This window comes from Cupressus sempervirens, chromosome 9 (genome assembly GCF_028749045.1).
Source record: "Cupressus sempervirens isolate cs-2001-9-10 chromosome 9, ASM2874904v1, whole genome shotgun sequence".
NCBI lineage: Eukaryota > Viridiplantae > Streptophyta > Pinopsida > Cupressales > Cupressaceae > Cupressus > Cupressus sempervirens.
The window spans coordinates 447,822,968-447,843,946 of NC_143126.1; the positions used below are offsets into that span (position 1 = coordinate 447,822,968).

At 34.3% G+C, this 20,979-nt stretch overlaps 1 protein-coding gene across 4 annotated transcripts in view; it reads right to left on the reverse strand.

Moving 5' to 3' along the window:
- Nucleotides 1–20,979, reverse strand: part of LOC149539232 (long chain base biosynthesis protein 1-like) — a 279,274-nt gene that overhangs the window by 25,097 nt on the left and 233,198 nt on the right. For all 4 annotated transcript variants that reach the window (XM_089799165.1, XM_089799164.1, XM_089799166.1 and 1 more), the window contains 2 exons: nucleotides 6,976–7,116; nucleotides 6,779–6,874 (listed from right to left, as the gene is read on the reverse strand). In XM_089799165.1, coding sequence (XP_089655291.1) covers nucleotides 6,779–6,874; nucleotides 6,976–7,116 — 237 coding nt within the window. The remainder of the gene's footprint in view (nucleotides 1–6,778; nucleotides 6,875–6,975; nucleotides 7,117–20,979) is intronic.

The window sequence follows — 20,979 nt, forward strand, 5'->3', positions numbered from 1 at the left end:
ATATAAATGAAACTCGCATCCATCCATCATAAGGAGGTTAGAATATCTAGAAGCATCTACTCCACTAGATCCCATGCTACACTTTGTTAGTGCTCCTTAGATGTGTTGACTTTGCAAGTAGTCCCCCAAAAACTTGTAATGACTAACTCCTATTGAAGATGGCATATACCCATCCCACAAAAGACGGTATAATCTAGGAACCAATTCACATTGACACCTCACCAAGTCCTCCACGCGTGCATCAAAAGAAAAATGATGAGTGCTCCTCACTATGTAGTTATGGTAATAAAAGGCTCCTATCTTTGTCCATGGCTCATCACTAACAACTCAAGAATCAAAAGATGGCTCTAATCTCTGACCCTAAACAACTAAATGGGTAGGGCCTCTAATGAATCTCTCAGGAAACCCAACCACAAAATCTCTGTGAAAGAGCATTCTAGTCATAGTATCTACAATTTCTCCCAACAAATGTTGAATGCTATTAGAACCTCAATTGAAAGTAGAAAAAGTGACCCTAAACGGTCCCTCCTAAAACCTTGGACTCTCAAGCAGGTATTCAATAAACGAATCCGTGTAGTAAAAACAATAAGGGAGAATCAACCTATCCTCTAGCAACCCTCAACTAATCACTCTGACTATATGTCACAAGTTATCTAGCACCATCGGCTACCTAGCATGAAGTAATTGATTCACTTCTAGGAGAGGGAAACAAATCAACATAACAGCCATACTCCCAACTAGATGACACTCTCTAAATATCCCATGAAGATGATTCAGTAGCATCCTGTACTAACAAAACTCTTCAAGGATCCACCATAGCCACACAAGAGCTATTAGTAATTTGACTTACATCATTTGTCATAGTATTGACCTCGAGAGAACCTGATGCAACAAGTAGATCTCTAGCAAAGTACTCATCCCAGCTAAGACTATCGCACCTATATCACCAATGGATGTAGCCATATCTTCACTAAAACCCATGGATATCAAATCGTCACCAACTAGCAATGTGGAAAACTATATTATATTTGCAGATGGTGAAGACTGCACTCAACTCAACTTTGTGATAACCTCATCTCAACTATGACTATGACTCCTGAAAGGGAAACTGTGTGCTCTCCAAAGAATCTAAAGTCGCCCTAACTAATGGGTAAGCTCATCCACCTCATCTTCATTTCCTCTCAGTGCATCACAGCAAGTGCAACCCCACTTGAGAAGGTAGTTTTGTCAACCAATAACTACAAAGGGAATTGTTTCATTATCCTTATGGCTTCTCGAAGGGTATGAGACACTTTAAGGGAAAGACTACCATTACTATGCTCATTTGTCATGGGGGTACCTCAACAATAGGTAGCTAACATTTGACGAGAAATATCAAACTTTTCAATAGTTGTGGTAATCTGCTACACCTTTAGTTGCCAACCAAATAGTATATCTGAAATCCATGACTCCCAAGCCAACTCTCTGACCCATAGCCAGCACAATGATATAAGGTTGTATCTACACCACTCACCTCATAAAAAGTAACATCATGTGTTCTATCATTAGCACACACATCAACAATCTAGGTACTACTGCTAAGAACCTTAACGAATGGCTCAATAGATAAGGAATAAGTTTGATAATATGCCAAAATCTTCGGACCCTTACACTTCAAATCTATTTGTATGTCCATTCAAAGCCAAATCCTGGGACTCGTTGGCATCAAATAAATTTTCTGATTTGTTTGCTAGGGTTCGAGATGAAAGATTAGGCTTGCATTAAATGAGTCTACAACAACCAATTTATCATTAGTACCTTTTTCCTGAGTACTTCTAGGTAACATCTCACTGGTACCATCTTGCATATGTGTGAACACCTTTGTATCATGCTTCTACAATAAAATTCAGAATTTTTATGACTTCACTTTTTCGTGCAATTCTTGTAATATAATGGATTCAATATCACGACCACCCCCACAACACTTTTTGGGCTTACCATGACTTCCAATTCTTCATCATGAAATATTGTATGCCCAACATTTTTCTTAATATAAGTCTGATTATAACCCTCTATAATATCAGCAGCATGCTGGTTACTAGTTAAAAATTCAATGTCTAGATTACTAGACACATCACGAGCAGAGACCTCTTATTTCTCTTTCTTTTCATCTTGGGCTGTAGACCTCTTAAAAATAGAAGTTATAAACAGTGCTAAGTTGTCTATGGTTTCCGAGTTTGAAAGCAATTCATCCATCTTTTTTTATTTTTCTTAATCTTCTCTATGTTTTTTATTATGGAATTTGACTACTTCCTAGAAATAATCATGTTATTTAATTGGTTTCCCTATTTAATAGATTTCTTGGGTTTTTCCATAGCAAAAACAACAACAAGAATGTTGGTCACTCAAATCAAACATGTGAGCTCAATGATTTCCACCCCGAACAAGAAGGTAGGAAACTGCTCTGATACCACTACAAAAACCCCAACTACTAAATTTACCACTATAATATCCCTTAGTAAATCTGACCCTGGAATATAAATCACAGCTTGCTGGTAATGCCAAGATGAGTGCTTCATTTTTCTCCAGATGGAGGGGTTTAGTCCATCGATAAACCATCATTTCTTTAATTCATCTGATGGTTTGTTCTTTAGCCTCCCTATTAGTTCTTTCAACCTCTAGCGATAGATTCAAGAAGTTTCATTCTTTCCTTGATGTGTATTGTATATTTCCACCACAACTTTGTCACCATCTCTTAATAACTTGAATTCCACCTCAAATGCCTTCCTTACGTTGACCCATGTTGCCTTTTGTGTGACTAGAAGGTCTCTATAACAGTTGATTGTTATGCCTCATAAAACGGCAGGAAGAGCTTTTAGCTAATAATCCTAATCTTCTAGCCCTATGGCCTCCCAAATAGTTGAGCATGTTTTACAATGTCACATAAGGTATTATGTTCTTTCCCCGTAAATTTCGGAAGTTTTTGTTTGTCTGGTGTTTGTCATCCTTCTTCCTGTATTTTGAAGGTTTTCTCCTTGGGGGTTCCCTTCTTGCCCTCCAGACACCCCTCCAGTGGTGTTATTGGGCTGTAATTCTTCTCCTCTATTGCCTTCTGCTATTTTTTGGTGGTATCGGTATTACCACCATCCCAAGGTCTTCATCTTTGTTTGTCCTATGGTTATCTTGTTAGAAATGCCTAATCCTTTTATTCTACGTACTGTATTTTCGAATAGATCGGCTATCTCTCCCTCTACACTTATTTCTTCATCTATGTTGTTGGAGTCTTGAGAGCTCTATCTCTCTCAATTCACTTTCCTAACAATCAGTTTCCTTGTTCCCTATCATGCCAATTGTTGGTTCCTCCTTAATGGTGCTTCTTACTGGCTGCCCTTCCTGCTAGTACTTGTTGTCAGTCATGTAAATGTTATAATCTTGTTGGGCTTGATGGGTAAGATTTGGCAATCTTTGTTGCCCTTCCCCTTGTTGTGTCAATAAGGATCGCCTTGCCTACTCTTCATTATCCTCCAAGTGAGTTTCTTTCTGGCATCTCCTATCTTTATTAGGAAGGAGGGGCATTAATTACTAGATCAAGAGTTCATTCTGCGGTTACTTGTGACTCTAGGTTCCTCCTCTTTGTGGTTTCTTTCATAAAATCGTTGTAGCACTTGCTGCCTTCCATGCTCCCTTTGGATAGCCTCTCTTTGTTTTTCCACTTCCACCAACCTTTGTACAAGCAACTTTGGAAGACTCCCAAGGAGCCCCGAGGAGATCGTACACAACTCCGTTCACTATGAGTTCGGTCTGTACCGTGCCAATGGGGAGAGCCCTCTGCTCTTGTTGTACGTATTGGTCTACTGCCATGTCCCACACCTGAACAAGATCCTCCATTAGTTGATCGTCTCTCATAACTTCCTCTTCCTCAATGTCACTATCAGTTATCACTATTTGTTGGTCAAAAGGTTGGCCCATTATGCTTCCATCTTCCCCCTGTCTACTTAGACCTTGCATTTGTACTAGGCAATGACACCACAAATGTTATCTACCAAAATATGGCAAAGTATCGTGCCAGTTATGGAAGTGCTTATATGCCTGATGTGGAGAAGCTCCTATCCCAAGTATGGAAGCTATACACAGAAACTTGATACCAATGCAATCATAATACTTTAACAATAATAGAATATACAAAGTACACAAAAGTAGCAAAATACGTCTTTATTGATTGTGTGAAGGAATTGCATTATTAGTATTACCAATGTTCCCAATCATACCATACCATTCCAATTCCCAATGAACCCTACACATATCACTCCTCTTGGTTACAAGAACCAGCTGTTGTAACTTTTGGTACATGTGCTTTCCTAACAACTATATCAAATACCTTAATTACTTTATTATGGCCTACTTGTGTCCTCTGGCATAATTGTTGGAAATAGACGTTTGTGTCCTACTCACAACTTTAATATTGGATAGATGCATCTGGCCCTATCCAAACTTGTAAGACATTAGATTAGAGTGTTGATACTATCCTTAGTAGATGTGTATACCCCTATTCTTCAATAAAAGTCATATATGGATGATCCTCCTGAAGAAGCATTGTGAGGCAAGTTCCAATTTCGATGTCATGAGTAGATGTGTATGCCCTCACTCTTCCCTTGTTAATCCACCTATTCCCATTTGGAAATGATGTAATAAAGGGTGTGTTAGGAATATTGTATCATTCCTATAGGTTTTTTAGTGTCTTTAGGATATGTACTATAACGTTTGTTAAGTTGTTTATTGATGTAAATGTTTGTCATGAGTGATTCCAGGAGATCTCTGATGATAAAGGAGAACATTAAAATCAGCATTATGTATTGTTGAACTAGAGAAGAGGAATAGGAATGTCACATTTTGTCATGTCCCCATAATTATAAGATTTAATAATAAAATTAAAAAATAAATAATAATAGAATTAATAATAATAAATTGTATTTTATTCTTATCTATTATAATTATATGAAAAGATTAGTAACAATCAATTTATTATAATGTCCCTATTGAAAAATAAGAATTGGCGATAAGTAATAAAAATGAAAATGAACATATAGATGTAATTTTCTAATGAATGAGCTATAATAAATAAATAAATAGAATATATAATTATGCTATATTGTCTTATGATATATATAAATGAATAAATAAATAATATGATTATTATTATATTATAATATAATAGAATAAAAAATCTTAAATAAATATCAAATTAATATAAATAAATAAAAACTTATTATTAATCAAATGAAGAGATATGACCATTCAAGATATGTATGTGATATAAAGGAAGGAAGAAGCATCAAGGAAGATATCATGGGGGCATCGCAGATATTTTCCAGATACTGAACCAGCATTTAAATAAAGCTATTTTGCAGACCATTGCAGGAGTACCGATATGAAATAGGAAGGAGGTCCGGCAGTCAAGGAGCATCAGAAAGAATATTACAGGGATGCATAATTGGAGTGTCTCGTTCATGCCAATTGAAATCAGTATTAGGGAGTCAAGGGGAGAAGTTCCGATTAATAGGTTGAAGGCAGACTGTTCGCAGCATTTAAAGAGGTCATCAAAATGATACAGAGTGGGTGAACAATAAAAGGAAAATAGGAAGGACATACGCAAGTCATCGCACAATCAATAGGGACAGATTACCTTCGTTCAAGCTGCTCCAGAAATAGTATCATGAGGAAATTCATCAATGGGCAATTGATAATGTTATATGGCGTCAACCAAGAATATATGTTGGAATAGATATATACAGGCAAAGTATAGAAGGCTTTCTGAGATCTTCTACAGATATCAAGCGCTAATCATTCGAATAAATCAAATCTCAATGAAGTAATTCCTTGTCATCGGGTCTGTCAAATCACCATGGCTGCAGAAATAATGCATGGCATACAGTCGGGCATTCATCCTAATTACCAAAACAATAGTGGGTCAACATGAATCTACAGTAAACTACGGTGGCAAGGACATTATAATCCCAGTGTAAGGGACATTTTTTGGCAGTGTTGAATCTAACGACTGATGAAATAAGGACTATGCACGTCAATTAATATGTTATACTGGTCAATGAACAAACTAGAAAAATTAGAAAATGTCATTCAGTGCGGGTTCAAATAGCGTATTCCTTCTAGCACGTAAGCTGCAAGATTCATAATAACCCTCTTATACGCAGCGAACTCTAATCTTTCATATAGTTCCAAACATCATTGTACTCAGGTTCCAACTAAAACACTACTGCAGTAACTTAGAAAAATGAAAAATGAATCAGATACATGATTTGGATACCAAGCACATCAGATATAAGTTTACAGATTGTAGGAGAAGTAATCCCTTGTGGATAAGGAATTCTTATTACATGAATAGAGAAATGTCATGCAAGGAACGTAGCATGAACATTACATAAATAATTAACATTGGAGGAGAAATGATTATAGTAAAACTTTAGTCTCCATATATCCATCACTATGACAGATTCAATCCCATCTATATAAGATGTACATGTATTAGAATGGGTCCTCATCAGAGATAACTTACATTTGACATTGAGATAGCCAATATTGACACCAATATATTTTTGTGATACCTATTTATAATTCCTATTGAATACATACAATAGCCACAATTAAGGAGTAAATATAGAAAAGTTCTTGTAAAGTAATATATTAGGGCAAAACGGTAAACCAACTAGGAAAGGGACATTACACATTTTAGGTATTCTATGAGAAAAGAAAGCAAGTGATGCTCATTAACCATTGTTCATACCTGATTGTCAACAACATTTGCACTTCCTGTAGAAAAGCCTCCAATAGTTGCCAAAGCATGCCCCATACCAGCAGTTATAATATCAACTTTTTCAACCTGCAAGTGCACTAGAATTAATAGCTGTGTCCATTTGAAAAACAATTGAACAAATCAACAAGTATCTTTGGATGAATCTATTAGTGGATTTCAAAATATACCGGTATTCCATAATGTTCAGTGATACCTCTACCAGTTTTACCCAGCACACCAAATGAATTGCTTTCATCTATCAATACACGGAACTTATATTTTTCTTTCAATTTTATAATTTTATCCAAGGGTGCCATCTGACCTGAATTCTGCAACGATAGAAATTAAAGATATTTATATTTTGGCATCAGTAATTAGAAGAGTGACTGTCCAACAAGCTAAATTGAGAAGACAAATTTAATCAAGCTGATCTGCATCCATTACAACATTGTGAACAGAAGTAAATAAGGAAAAATTATATTAATATCCACAGATAGAAAAGAAGGTCAAAGAGACTCAAGAGTACAGCAGCAGAGATGACATTAAAGAACAATGAAAACCCATTGTTACCAACATGAATAAACTAAAATGCACTATTTAAAGAGCCTAGCTCAGGAGGAGGTGTACTCGAAATGGGTAAATACTAAGTACTGTAATGTTCCTCGCTAGGATATCTTGGAGTTAAGGGACACTTAACTTGAATTCTTTATGCTTATCATGAATTTGAATAACGTATACCACTATAAACTCATGTACTTGAAAGCCAGTGGCATATTAAGTGACTAATATCAATGCCACTTGTTATCTCTGATTAAGAAAATTAGATGTATCCTTAATGAGTTGATATTGTAAAAAAATTTGCACTCAGTGCAATGATCGTTATGATCTCTGCTATGTTCAATATGGCAGATTTATATGTGAGTTGATCTTCTATTACAGTCGCTTATTGCAACAATATTTTTATTCCTGATGTAATTCTTAAAATGCATACAGTGGAATGTCAGAGAATATTGCTTATAGTGATAGGATTATTGTCTCAGATATGGTCCTACAATTTGTGCAATGATTGATACGGTAATATCTCTTATAGCGACATAATTGCTATCTCAGATATGGAGTTATAACTTGCAACGTGTCTGATGCTATTTCTGATTCTTCCTCGCAACCAATGGTACTGTCCCTGATCTTCCTTGATATGTGTTGGCCAAATAGGCAAGTGCTCTAAGAGAAGATCTAAGAAGAAATAAATTATAATCTGATTCTTTTGTATCCTAAAATCTGCATATGAAAGCTTCTATAATCTGCACTCACTTCTCCTTATGATTCTTCATACATTCTCATAAATCTGCATATATCTTTCACTGCGAATCTGAACATATTTCATGTTTTACTTTTCTTAGCCTTCTAAATTTGCTCTATATCCGCTCACAAATCTACTATATAATTACTCACAAATATGTATGCGTGTATGTATCTTCACTGTGATATTCTATTATTGCCTTTTAAATCCAATACAACCTTATATGGGTGTATTTTATGTACTTTCCTAACTGCTCCTATTAGATGCCCCCTGAATCGGTGTTTCAATTCTCCTTCCCTACCTTCTCACATATTGGGAAGGAGGCAACCTTATAGAGGGAGGCATCTATCCAGGGAGATGTTTCCTTTCATTTCCTGAACTTAGTTTCTTTAATAGAAAATGTGCTCAATAGAAAATGTGCCACCATTAAATGGGGAGCAACATAACCATATTGGCTCCTTAAAGTTGGTTTTAATATTTGTTTTAAGTTCTTTAACAACTCTTTTGAATTGTACCCTTCCATTGCAGAAAATATCTTAGTATAATGTAGATATATAACTTGGCTTCAAAAAATAGCCAAGGACAAAGGATCTGACAAGAAGTGTGTTGTCTTGCATTTTGTCATCACAAAATGGAGGCAATAGTACAAAACTTTTCAAATTTAGTTTCACATTTCTCTAAGATAACTCATTATTTGATTGGCAAAAATTGATCAAACAATTATCACCAATCCATATAATGAATCTTTTTACTGAAGTTCTCATCAAATTTTTAATGTTTTTAAATGTGTTAGCCTATACTTGATTTTTAAGGCATCCAAAGTCCCTTTTGCATTTGTAAGTGTTTGTTTGGATAGTTTTAATGTTTTGATTTTCTTCAAACTCTTGCTTTCGATCATTCCTTCTACTTGAGATATCTCAGGGCTTAATCAGAATTGTTAGTCACAAGATATTAAGGATTAAGTGACCAAAAGGTGGGTTCTGCAACTTCCATTACATATTTGAAATATTGACCTTATATTTTAATGTTGAGTTGCACTTCTTGAAATATGACTTAAAATCATTTTCTATTATGTTTGTAAGTTACTTTTTTATTTTAAATTTATAATTTACGATTTAAGTAATTATAGTGCACTTTATGTTATATTTTCATATTGAATTGCTTTTTTATTTATCACTTAAGTGAGACTTAAGCACTTTATAGTCTATTTTGATATTGAGATTTACTTTAATGCTTTAACTTAAAACAATTCAATGAAATTTCATTAGAGTAAATATGCAATGGACTCTTTAAATTGAGATTCACTAAAGTGAATCAAATAGACATGTGCTAAATAGAACACTTAAGTGATGCAAGTCCATTACATGTTATTTTTTAATGAAAAACATGTATTTGCCCTTGCAAACCACGATTTTGGTCTTTGCATCCAAAATGCAATAATATAATGGCATCCAAGAACAATGATTTGTCAAAGAAATGAAATACATGTGTTTTTTAAAACATACAATGCATCCTTCAAACCCCAATTTTGCTCTAGGTATCCAAATGCATGCATTTGCATTACATGCAATGCCTTCTTCAAACCACAACTTGCCAAAGGGATGACGTTTTGAGCAAAATGCACGCATATGCATTACATGTAAACGTATTTGTAATCCATGTTTTGCCTTAGAGAGGTTATTTTAAACATGTAATGACTACTCTAAACCATGATTTATGCTTGAACATTAGAACTTAGGCATTTATATTACATATTTTTAAATATGGATTTGAGTTTTCAAACCCCGATTTGAGTCTAAAAGGAAAAAGATGCATATTCATGTCTTATCCAACACATGTAATGCCTTCCTCAAACCCCGATCTAGACTTTTGAAGCCAAACGTTGCATGCATTTGGCCCTCCAAAACCCGATTTTAGCTTCAAATATACTTGTCATTGCATAATTTTAAATATGCAAAACATTTGGAGAACCCCAATTTCCTTAGAGAAACATTTACAAACACTTTGTTGCTCTCTCGTGCACATGTAATAGGGCATTCAAACCACGATTTGTGGAAAATTTCGTCATTTTGTGATATGTAAAGCAATCCAAGAACCATGTTTTGCCAAGGCATTGGAAGGGAAAGACATTTGCATCATTTCATGCAAATGTAATGCAAGTTTCAATCCACAATTTGCCTTGAAGAGACATTTTCAAACATGCAAATCACTCCAAGACGTGAGATCTGCAGTTAGGAAGGCATTTGCAATATTATATACATCTAAAAATCACAATTTGGAGCTAAGGTTTGAATTTTTCAAAGGCATTTGATCCTTACATGCAAATACACTTGTGAAACCTGATTTTGGAGAGAACAAGTTCATTCCAACTTCTTCTTCCTCCAAATTTTACTCTTTACTTTCCAAGTAAATGTAAGATTTCAGTTTTGCTTGTATTTCTTGATCAATTTGCTTATTTTTTGCATTCTTTTGCTCTTTATCATCGATTTGTTTGAATGTAGTTTAATAAGTTTAAAACTCTCATTTCTTGCAAATGCAAATGGCTCTTCAATTAAAAAATGAATTTGCATTCATGATTGAAGTGTTGAATCTTATCAATTTGTGTCAAAGCAAGAGATTTGTTTTTCTTTTCTTTTCTTCGTTTTTGTAAATACTTTGTGTGCTTATTTTTGTTTTTGTTTTCGGTTTGTTTGTGAAGAATAGTTGGAATTTTTCCTCAAAGAATGCAAGTATCCTGCATGCTTTCATCTTCCATATTCAATCCATCTCCAAAATATATCCAAACTTCGTATTCCCAATAGGTAATCACACTTTCAAAACCTGGTTACATATTTACACAAGGTAAAAATGATGAGTTTTTCACCACATGTAAACACATCTCCAAAACACAATTTTGGTAAAAACTCACATTTTTAAACATAAAAACTCTCATCCTACACACATTCATATGCTTCGAACTTGCATTCTTAGCCATTCAAAGAAAAGTCATGTTTTTTGTACATGCAACCTGTTGTCCTACATTTTGTCACCGCAAAGTGTAGGTAACATTATGAAACGTTTTCAACTTAATTTCACATTTCTCTGAGTTAGTTCATTATTTAATTGGATAAAATTGATCAAGCAATCAAGTCCAATTTGTGTAATGAACTCTTTTACTGAAGGCTTTTGTCAAGTCTTTTTTGTTTTTTAATTTGTCGAGCCTATGCTTGATTTTTGAAGCCTTCAATGTCCTATTTCTTGTTTTTGAGTGTGTTTGTTAGCTTTTGGTCTTTTGGTTTTGCTCAAATCATTGCCTTCAATTTTCCCTTCAATTTGGTCTAATACTAGAGCTTAATCGGTCTTGGTAGTCAAAAGATATGATCATTTTAGTGCCCAAACGTGGACTCTCCAGGTCCAACTTGACAATTTAAAATATCATGTTATATTTTAAAGTTGACATTCACTTTTTGAAGAATATAATGTTTTTAAGTTACTTTATCACTTAAGTGACTATAGTGCACTTTATGTTATATTTTTATTTTGAGTTGCTTTTTAATTTTTCACTTAAAGTGACTAATTTAACTATATAGTTTAATTTAGTTTTTGAGTCTTAATTTGAAACATTTTTAGTAAATATTACTTTTTGAATGATATTTGCATGTTATATATTAAACCATATAATGTAAATATTATTTATGTCCCAATTAAGTGATACTTCTTCAAAAAATTATTGAACATGTGCTTAATAGCTTATTTAAGTTGTGCAAACATGTCTTTTAACCCATTTGCATGTAAAATATGCAAAGGCTCGAAGAGAATACGTTTTGAACTAAAGGCATGCAAATGTTTTTAACTTAAAATATGCAATGGACCTCCTAGAGTGAGCTTATGCATTTGCAATTTTTTAAAATATGTAATGCCCCTCCAAGAGTGTGTTTGGATCTTTAAGACATATTGCATATTTTTAAAACATGCAATGGCACTAAGAGAATGCGTTTTTACATGGGCAAGTTTTATTACATGTTTTAAAATATGTAATAGCACTCTAAGACTTTGTTTTATGTTGGGTGGATATTTTGCAACCGATAGTTTTAGGTAAAATCCAGTTGCAAAATAGGACGATCAATCATAGCATGTGAGATAGAGTCTCTCCTACCTTAAAAGGAAGATTCACCCTTCTCACCGTTCCTTGGATCAACTCAAGGTAAGCAAAAAGTTGAAAGATTTTGTAAGGGACGTTACCAATATTCTTTCCTCTTCTCTTTTAGAAAAGAATCCACTTACCTGCGGAGCAAGTAATGGGCAAGATGAAACCTCAAACTACACTTCTATCTAAAGTTGTAAACAGTGATACCGATAAAGTAACACTAACTCAAAGGCTGGCTAAAAGCGTACCAGTTTGGCTCTAAGTCCTATTTTAACCTATTCTATAAGAATAACCTCTACCATTGGGCAAAAAGAGTTCCAAAAGTAGAGAATTTTAACTATTTTTTGTGAATTTGAGATGGTAATACAAGTTACAGTCAAAGCTCCTAATCTATGTATTGCCACAACCGCTCCCAATCAAAGCTCTGGCTCCGATTGCTTCTTAAATCACTATGCTCTATTATTGAACACACAATAATAACATGAATCAAAGACAATAGGCACAAATTATAGTCAAAGCTTCTAATTTGCTCTATCACAATTGCTTCTAGTCAAAGCTTTGAATTCAATTGCTTCTTTTATTCACTTTTCTCTCAAATTTGTACTACACAATCAAAGTTATGATTGCACAAGTCTAGCAAAGCTTTCTTGCATACAACAAAAGATGATTTTTACAATGAGGGGGCACTCCTTTATATAGGCACAGGAGTTGAGAAAAAGATGGAGTAAAAAGTGGGAGTGACTCAACTAACTTTGACTCGGACTAAGTAATGATAGAAATTATTGGATTACATGCAACTCGCATTACATGTAATTACACATTTTCATTTAATACATCCTCTTTAATTACAAGCATGAAAGAAGAAGAAGAAAGATAGAAGAGAATTGAAACAATCCTAGGGATTGCCCTGAAAGCCTTGTACTTGGCGATGCTATCCCGAATGATCACAAGATCAAGAGTTCCTATATTTTGTGTCACTGCATTCACCTTGATAACCATGGTCTTGCGTCTTTTGATAACCTTTGACTCTCTTTGATGAATTGTTTGTTGTCATTTAAAATCTTGATGTGCTCAAGCTTTTCTTGTTCAAGTTGTCTTGAATTCTGCTTAGTAGATTGACACATTGTGGATTCTCTGAACACTTGGAAAACTTTCTTGATGATGTCCTAATGTAAACTCGGAATAACTTTTCATCAGCACCTTTAACTCCTTTTTTATTTTTTGAAGTAAAGTGTTTGGCGCATGGGAATGTGTCCAACTGAGAACTTTTGACTTTTAAAAAGTGACTTGGGCTTTCAAGATGTCATTGCATGGAAAATGGATTACATGTAAATGCAACACGTAGTGAGGAATGGAAAGTGAGATGACATGCGAATGCGGATGGAGAATGAGTTGTATGTAAGTGCGGATGATGGATAAGATGAAATGCCTAATGACATGGGAAGTGGAATAACATGTATTTGCTCATGGAGGTGTAAGTGCATATGAAAGAAATGAAAGCAATGTAACTTGAGGCGAAGTGAACTTTATAGATGCCTTTGAGGAAAAGTAGAGTCCAAGTACATGGGAATACATGCACGTGACTGTTTTTGACCTTCTATAAGTGACTTTTAGTCAAAAAGGGGCTTTCAACATGCAATTACATGTAAAAGACTTTTCATGTAATCGTGTCATGTAATTGGATGCAGAAAGTGAGATGATTGGAAATGGAAATGAAAATGAGATTACATTTATGTGCGGATGATGGATGGGGATACATGGAATCGCATGTGAAGTGTTGTGACATGGAAAGATGGAAATTGAATGAAATGGAATGACATGGAAAGTGGAGTAAAGTGAACGTGCTCCAGTTTTTTCCCATCTTTCCATGAAATGGAATGAAATGGAAAGTGGAGTGAAGTGAAACGTGCTCAAGTTCTTGGGAAAGATATTGCAATTTCTTACAAAAGAAGAAAAATGAAAAAAGAAAGCAAACAAATAACAAAAAAAAGCACAAAACAAACTCATGCCTTTGGTCTTAAACTCAAACATGTCAACAAGCAAGTTGCTTTCAAGTGCAAATTCAAATTTGGAATTTGGGAAAATTCCAAAAGCGTCAAAATGAGAGTTTTCATCATTTTTAAAGACAAAATACAGTTTTTATGGCATATATATGGACAAGTGTGCAATAACAAGCCATAATATGCATGGAAATAGCAAGATAAGCATGAATTAATGAGAAAGTTTGAAAAAGTCCACTTACTTGGAGATCAATGAGCCAAAATAGCAAGATTTATAGACTTTAAGACCAATTCTCCCTCAAATCTAGATTCTCAAACAATAATTTGACTTTTTCTGTACTTGCATTCAACAAATATTAATGAACAATGAAGGGTCGAATTTGACATGAAAATGCCAAATACATGGTCTCCAAAGACAATAACATGCATTAAAACTCAAATGACGACTCTTGATTAAAGGTATGGGCTAGAAATGCCATTTTTTGAGTATTTTGAACAAAAACATGACTTTTATATGCAAAAATCAGGGCCGTTTTTGCAAAAATGTGGCCAAAAAATGCATGTTTTTGAGCCATTTTTGACTTGTGAATGCAAAAACGACTTCCCCAAATGCAAATACATGGATCCTAATGCAAAAAAGTGACTTCAAAACACATAAAAGTGGATAAAGACCCCAATTTTCTGGGCGTTTTAAGCAAAAACGTGATTCATAAAAGGCATGAAATGAAACTTTTTTGACATCTAATTGCAAAAATGTGAGCCAAGATGCAATGCAAATCACCAAACATGCCAAATTGATTCCTCTTTTGGGCCAAAAATGGAGTTTTTTGAAGATTTTCACAAAAATGCACCCTTGGAAGGGTTTGAAATAATATTTTTTAACAAGATAAATCCATTTTCAATATTGAAAAACCCATGGATAGGCAAAAACGACCCTATCGGAGAAGATTTCATGAAAAACCATAAAGGGAATCAATCACAATCTTCAAAAACAGGTTCTTGGAGGCTCTTTGCATATGTTCTTCCAAAAACACGTTTCTCAAGAGCAAGAACATGTACTTTAGTGCAAAATGCACCTTTTCGTGTCCATAGCATGTTTTAAAATCTCTCCAGAGTGCAAAACACACCTTTTATGAGTGATTGCATATTTTAAAATATGGTTTTAGCTTGAAAACTCACCTTTTCGTGGTCATTACATATTTTAAGTCAGAACTCACATTTTGGGTGCAAAGCATATTTAAGTTATAAAACTCACTTTTTTTATGTCATTGCACATTTCAAGTAAGTTATATGCAATGGCATCAAAAAGATCCACTTTTGATGACTTTTACATGCAAAGACATGAAAAAGGTCCATTGTTAATGGATTTATACTTTTAAGTTGAATTTTATATGCAATGGCATGTAAAAGGTCCACTTTTGATGATTTTAAGTGATTTTAATAAGTATATGTCAATTTAAATTTCAATAAAATATTACTTAAGTGGGACATAAATTATATTTACATATCATATTAATAATATAACATGTAAGTATCATTCAATAAGTAATATTTACTAGAGCGTTTGATTTAAATGTCAAAAATTAAATTGAACTATATAGTTAATATAGTCACTAAAGTGAAAAATCAAAAAGCAACTCAACTTAAAAATATTAAATAAAGTGCACTATAGTTACTTTAAGTGAAAATTTAATTGATAAAGTAACTTAAAATCATAACATAAAGAGAATTTAAGTTATATTTTCAAAAGTGAATGTCAAATTAGAAATATAACATGATATTTTTAATTCGTGTTGTTGCATTAAAAAGGTCCACTTTTTGGGTACTAAAATGGCCATATCTTTTGACTGTCAACTCCGTTTAAGCTCAAGGTTAGATCAAATCGAAGGGAAAATTGAAAGCAATGACTAAAGCAAAACCAAAGGACTAAAACCAACAAACACACATTCAAAAACCAAAGAAAGGACGACAAAGGCCTCAAAAATTAAGCATAGGCTCAACAAATAGAAAAACGAAAAGACTTGACAAAAGCCTTCAGTAAAAGAGTACATTATATCAATTGGTACTGATTGGTTGATCAATACTAACCAATTAAATAATAAACTTAAAGAAATGCGAAACTAATTTGAAAAAGTTTCATATTGTTACCTACATTTTGTGGTGACAAAATGCAGGACAACATTTTAAACCAAAAGCATGCTTTTAAAACATGCAAACACCTCTAGAGAGTGTGTTTTAACTTTTGCATGAGAAAGCCACAAGACATATTTTTAAAACATGCTTTGCCTCTCCAAGAGTGCGTCTAGACTCTCAACCCATGCATTTGCATCTTGACTCCACATTTTGCTTCCAAGAGCAATAAACGACCGTGCTTATGCCATTGAAGAACACGTTTTTGCCAAGATTGTTCAGATTTGTTCCTCTCATGGCATGAAATCACTTCCATAAGGGGTGTTTTGGCACTTTCATGCCTTTCCATGATTAAAACATTGAATCTTCTTGCAAAAACGTTGTTTCTCGTAGCATTTTGGATCACATTTTTGTATAAAATGTCCAGATTTGGATGTTTTTAGATCATGATTTGGGCCAAAGGAGAGACGTTTTGGCATTTCTACGCATAATCTTGCTATTGGCAAACACGTTTTTTATGAAAAATGTCCCAAGAACTTGTGTTTTGCAAAAACATTGGTGTTTTGAGGGACTGTAGGTCATGTTTTTTGCATTCTTATCCAAAAATGCCTCATGAATGAATTAATGAAGGTATTTTAATGACGTCCACAAGACCAACCAGCCTATGGGACCCTTTTCATGTTATTTTCAATGTCAACCCGCCTATTATGAATCTTCTTTAAGAAACTCGTTGTTTTATGTAGTCTTTTTTCTTCAAAAATCTGGTGTAACTGGCCCTCCTTCAAATTGTCCTTGAACTGCTCCTGGATATCTTGGTATGTCGTACACTCAAAGATAAAGTGTCATTCTGTTTCGACACATCCTTTACTATAGTAGATGCATTTTCTTTCCTCCCAATCCTCCTTGGGCACCGTCCACCTCCCTATCTCACACCGTAAATAATGGGTTCCTATTTGTAATTGTGCCACTAACAGCCTATTTTACCTTTCATATCTACACGAAGGTAATCTTTAATCTCATGGCACCACATGGGGTTTAACTCTTTCACATAGTGGGCCTTTTTCTTCCCTATTTGTTTTGTCTAGATGACCGTTTAAAAAAAAATTCTAGCACAAACCTTTTTATCTCTTCATTGATGTTGGGGCGTTCCAATATGTTAATGTCCCGCTTAATTAGCCATTTTTCATTGAATTCTCATTTTGAATTCATTATTGCAAGGTTGAAGAGATTAAAGTTTGTTTTGAGAATTTTTCAAAATTGGAGCTTCTTTCTCCTCCATTTTTGGCTCATTAATCTCAAGTGAGTGGACATTTTCCTTCTTGTTCATCAATTTGTGTTTATTTTTCTATTCTATTGCATGTTTTAGCTTGATGTTGCACACTTGTTTATTGAGAAGCAATGAATAGTGCATTTTCCCTTTAAATATGACGAAAATTCTCATTTTCATACTTTTGGACTTTTTCCAGAATTCCAAATTTGAATTTGCATTTTAAAGTAGCTTTGTATTTGTCATTTTGAGTCTAAAACCAAAGATACGTGTTTCTTTTGTGCTTGTTTTCGTTGTTTGTTTTCTTTCTTTCTCGTTTTTCTTCATTTGGAAGAAATTGCAAGTTCTTTCCGAAGAACTTGAGCACGTTTCACTTCACTCCACTTTCCACCATTTCATGCAAGTGCATCATTTCATTCCATGTCCATCATTACAAGCCCAAGGCGCATTGCATCCATTCCTTTCATATGCAATTACATTCCAAGAGCAATTACATGTATTTCCACTCTCCATGTCATAGCACATTGCATATCATTCTCCACATGTGATTACATGTAATCTCACCCTCCATCTGCATTTACATGCAATCTCATCCTTTGTTCCCATTTACACGCATTTCCATCTTCCAAACCTAAATGCATGTTCATTTTACATGTAATTCACTTTACATCTAATGACATACAGAGAACCTGTTTTTACTAAAGGTCGCACTTTTAAGTCAAAAGTAATCATTTTCACACATTCCCATGCACCTAGCCTTTATTCCTTGAGGCATCTATATAAGAACCCGTCCTTTTCCCATACGCATTTACATATTATCCATCTTCCTAAGTCCCATCTTAGCCCTCTGCATGTACTTTCCATGTCGCATCCAATTCATTACATATATGAGTATCTAATCAATACTCCAAATATATTGTTCCTCAGAGATCAATTTGCCAATATTCTCAAGGAGTAAGAATTCATATCTTCCAATGATGGATTCAATTCCATTGAAACTTTCGTATTGCAACAAGTCAAGATACGCTAGAATTTCTCTAAAGAATGAAAACATTCAGTAAAGAAGGCGTGCTTCGCATCAAAGAAGCGGTAATTCATTTGGTTTCCATTTTTCCTTGGTCTAAGAACTTGAGTTTGTGTGGGAATGCACCAAGCACTTTGCTTCAAAAAAAAAAAAGAGTTTAAGGTGCTGATGGAAAGTTATTTTGAGTTAACATCCTAGCATCATTGAGAAGGTTTTCAATATGTCAGAGACTCCAGAATGTGCCAATTTACAAAGAAGAATTCACAACAAATCGAATGAGAAAAAGCTTGATCACATCAAGTTTTCAAATGACAATGGAAAATTCATCAAAGAGAGTTAGAGGCTATCAAAAGACAAAACGTCATGATTATTAAGATGAATGCAGTAGCACGAAATACAGGAACTCCCAATCCTATTATCATCCGAGATTCCATTATCAAGTACTAGGCCCTTTAGAACAATCCCTAGGATTGCTTCAATTCTTTTTCGTCTTCTTCCTTCTTTAGTTTTCATGTTTATATTTGGAGAGGATGTATTGCATCAAATACATGTAATCGCATGCAATTTGATTGTATGTCCTTATGACATGCAATCCAATAATTTCTCTCACCTAATTTGACCAAGTCAAAGTTGGTTGAGTTGCTTCCACTTTTTCCTCCATTTTTTCCTCAACTCCTTTGCCTATATAAAGGAGTTCCCTCTCATTGTAAAAATCATCTTTTGTTGTATGCAAGAAAGCTCTGCCACATTTATGCAAGCATAACTTTGATTGTGTAGTATGAATTTGAGAGAAAAAAGAATTAAAAAAGAACTTGGATTCGAACTTTGACTGGAAGCAATTGTTATAGAGAAAATTAGAAGCTTTGATTGTAGTTTGTGCCTATTGTCTTTGATTCATGTTCTATTGTGTGTTCAATAATAGAGCATAGTGAGTTAAGAAGCAATTGGAGCCAAAGGTTTGAGTAGGAGCAATTATGGTGATACATAGACTAGGAGATTTGACTGTAGCTTGTATTACCGTCTCAAATTCACAAAAAATAGTTAAATTTCCTACTTCTGGAGGTCTTTGTGCCTCAATGGTGGAGGTTATTCTTTTAGAATAGGTTAAAACAAGACTTAGAGCCAAACTGGTATGCTTTCAATCAGCCTTTGAGTTGGTGTTGGTTTATCGATATCACCGTTTCCAGCTACCAAATAGAAGTGTAGTTAGAGATTTCATCTTGCCCATTACTTGTTCTGCAAGTAAGTGGATTCTTTCTTGAAAGTTAAGAGGAAATAATATTGGTAACACCCCTCACAAATCTCTCAACTTCTTGCTTATCTTGAGTTGATCCAAGGAACAATGAGAAGGGGGAGCCTTCCTATTAATGTAGGAGAGACTTTGTCTCACGTGTTGCAGCTAGTCTACCTAGTTTGTGACTGTATTTTCACAAAATTGTCAGTTGCAAAATATCCACCCAACATAATCCACCTTGTGAAACCCGATTTTTGCCATTATTGCCCAAAATACAAGTTCCAATTAGTTCCAACCTTCTAAAGTGTTCCATAAGTATCTAAATCATACTTAAAACACTTATCCTCCATGGATCTGCCATCATTGTTTGAATCTTGAAACCCTTATGGATTCAATCTTATTGGAATTTCCATATTGCAACGACTCTTCAAGTGAAGATATGTCAGAATTTCTTCAGAGAATAGAGACGTCTTGTCAAGAAGGTATGTTTCAAATCAAAAGAAACAATAATTCATTTGGTCTCCACTTTCCCAATATCTTCCCTAGAACCTAAGTTGGTGTGAAAATGCACCAAGCATTTTGATCCAAAAATAAATTAATTAATTAAAATTTAAGAAAAAATGAGTTGAAGATGCAGATGGGAAAGTTAATTTCTGCTTTCATCTAAGATGCGATTGAAAAGAACTCCAAGCTTCTTAAGACTCTGAAGTGCATGGATCTCGCAAAAGAAAATTCACATCAACTGTGGAATGAGAAAAACTTTGACTACATTAAGTTTTTAAATGACAAAAGAAAATTCATCAGAGAGAATCAAGAGGCTATCAAAGATGCAACATCATGTTTATCAAAGTGAATGTAGTGGCTCAAAATACAGGAACTTCCGACAATTTTGACATTTTCTTCAAGTGTATTTTCAACATTGTAGATTCAGAAGATAGGTTTTGTGTAATCCATTTGCATGTAACCCAATCGCATGCACCTTCAGTCATGTAATCCAATAAATCCTCTTTCTTGTTCGACTTAGTCAAGGTGGTTGAGTTTCTCCCACCTTTTTCCCTATTTTGTCTCACTCCTCTTCCTATATAAAGGAGTATCTTCCATTGTAAATATC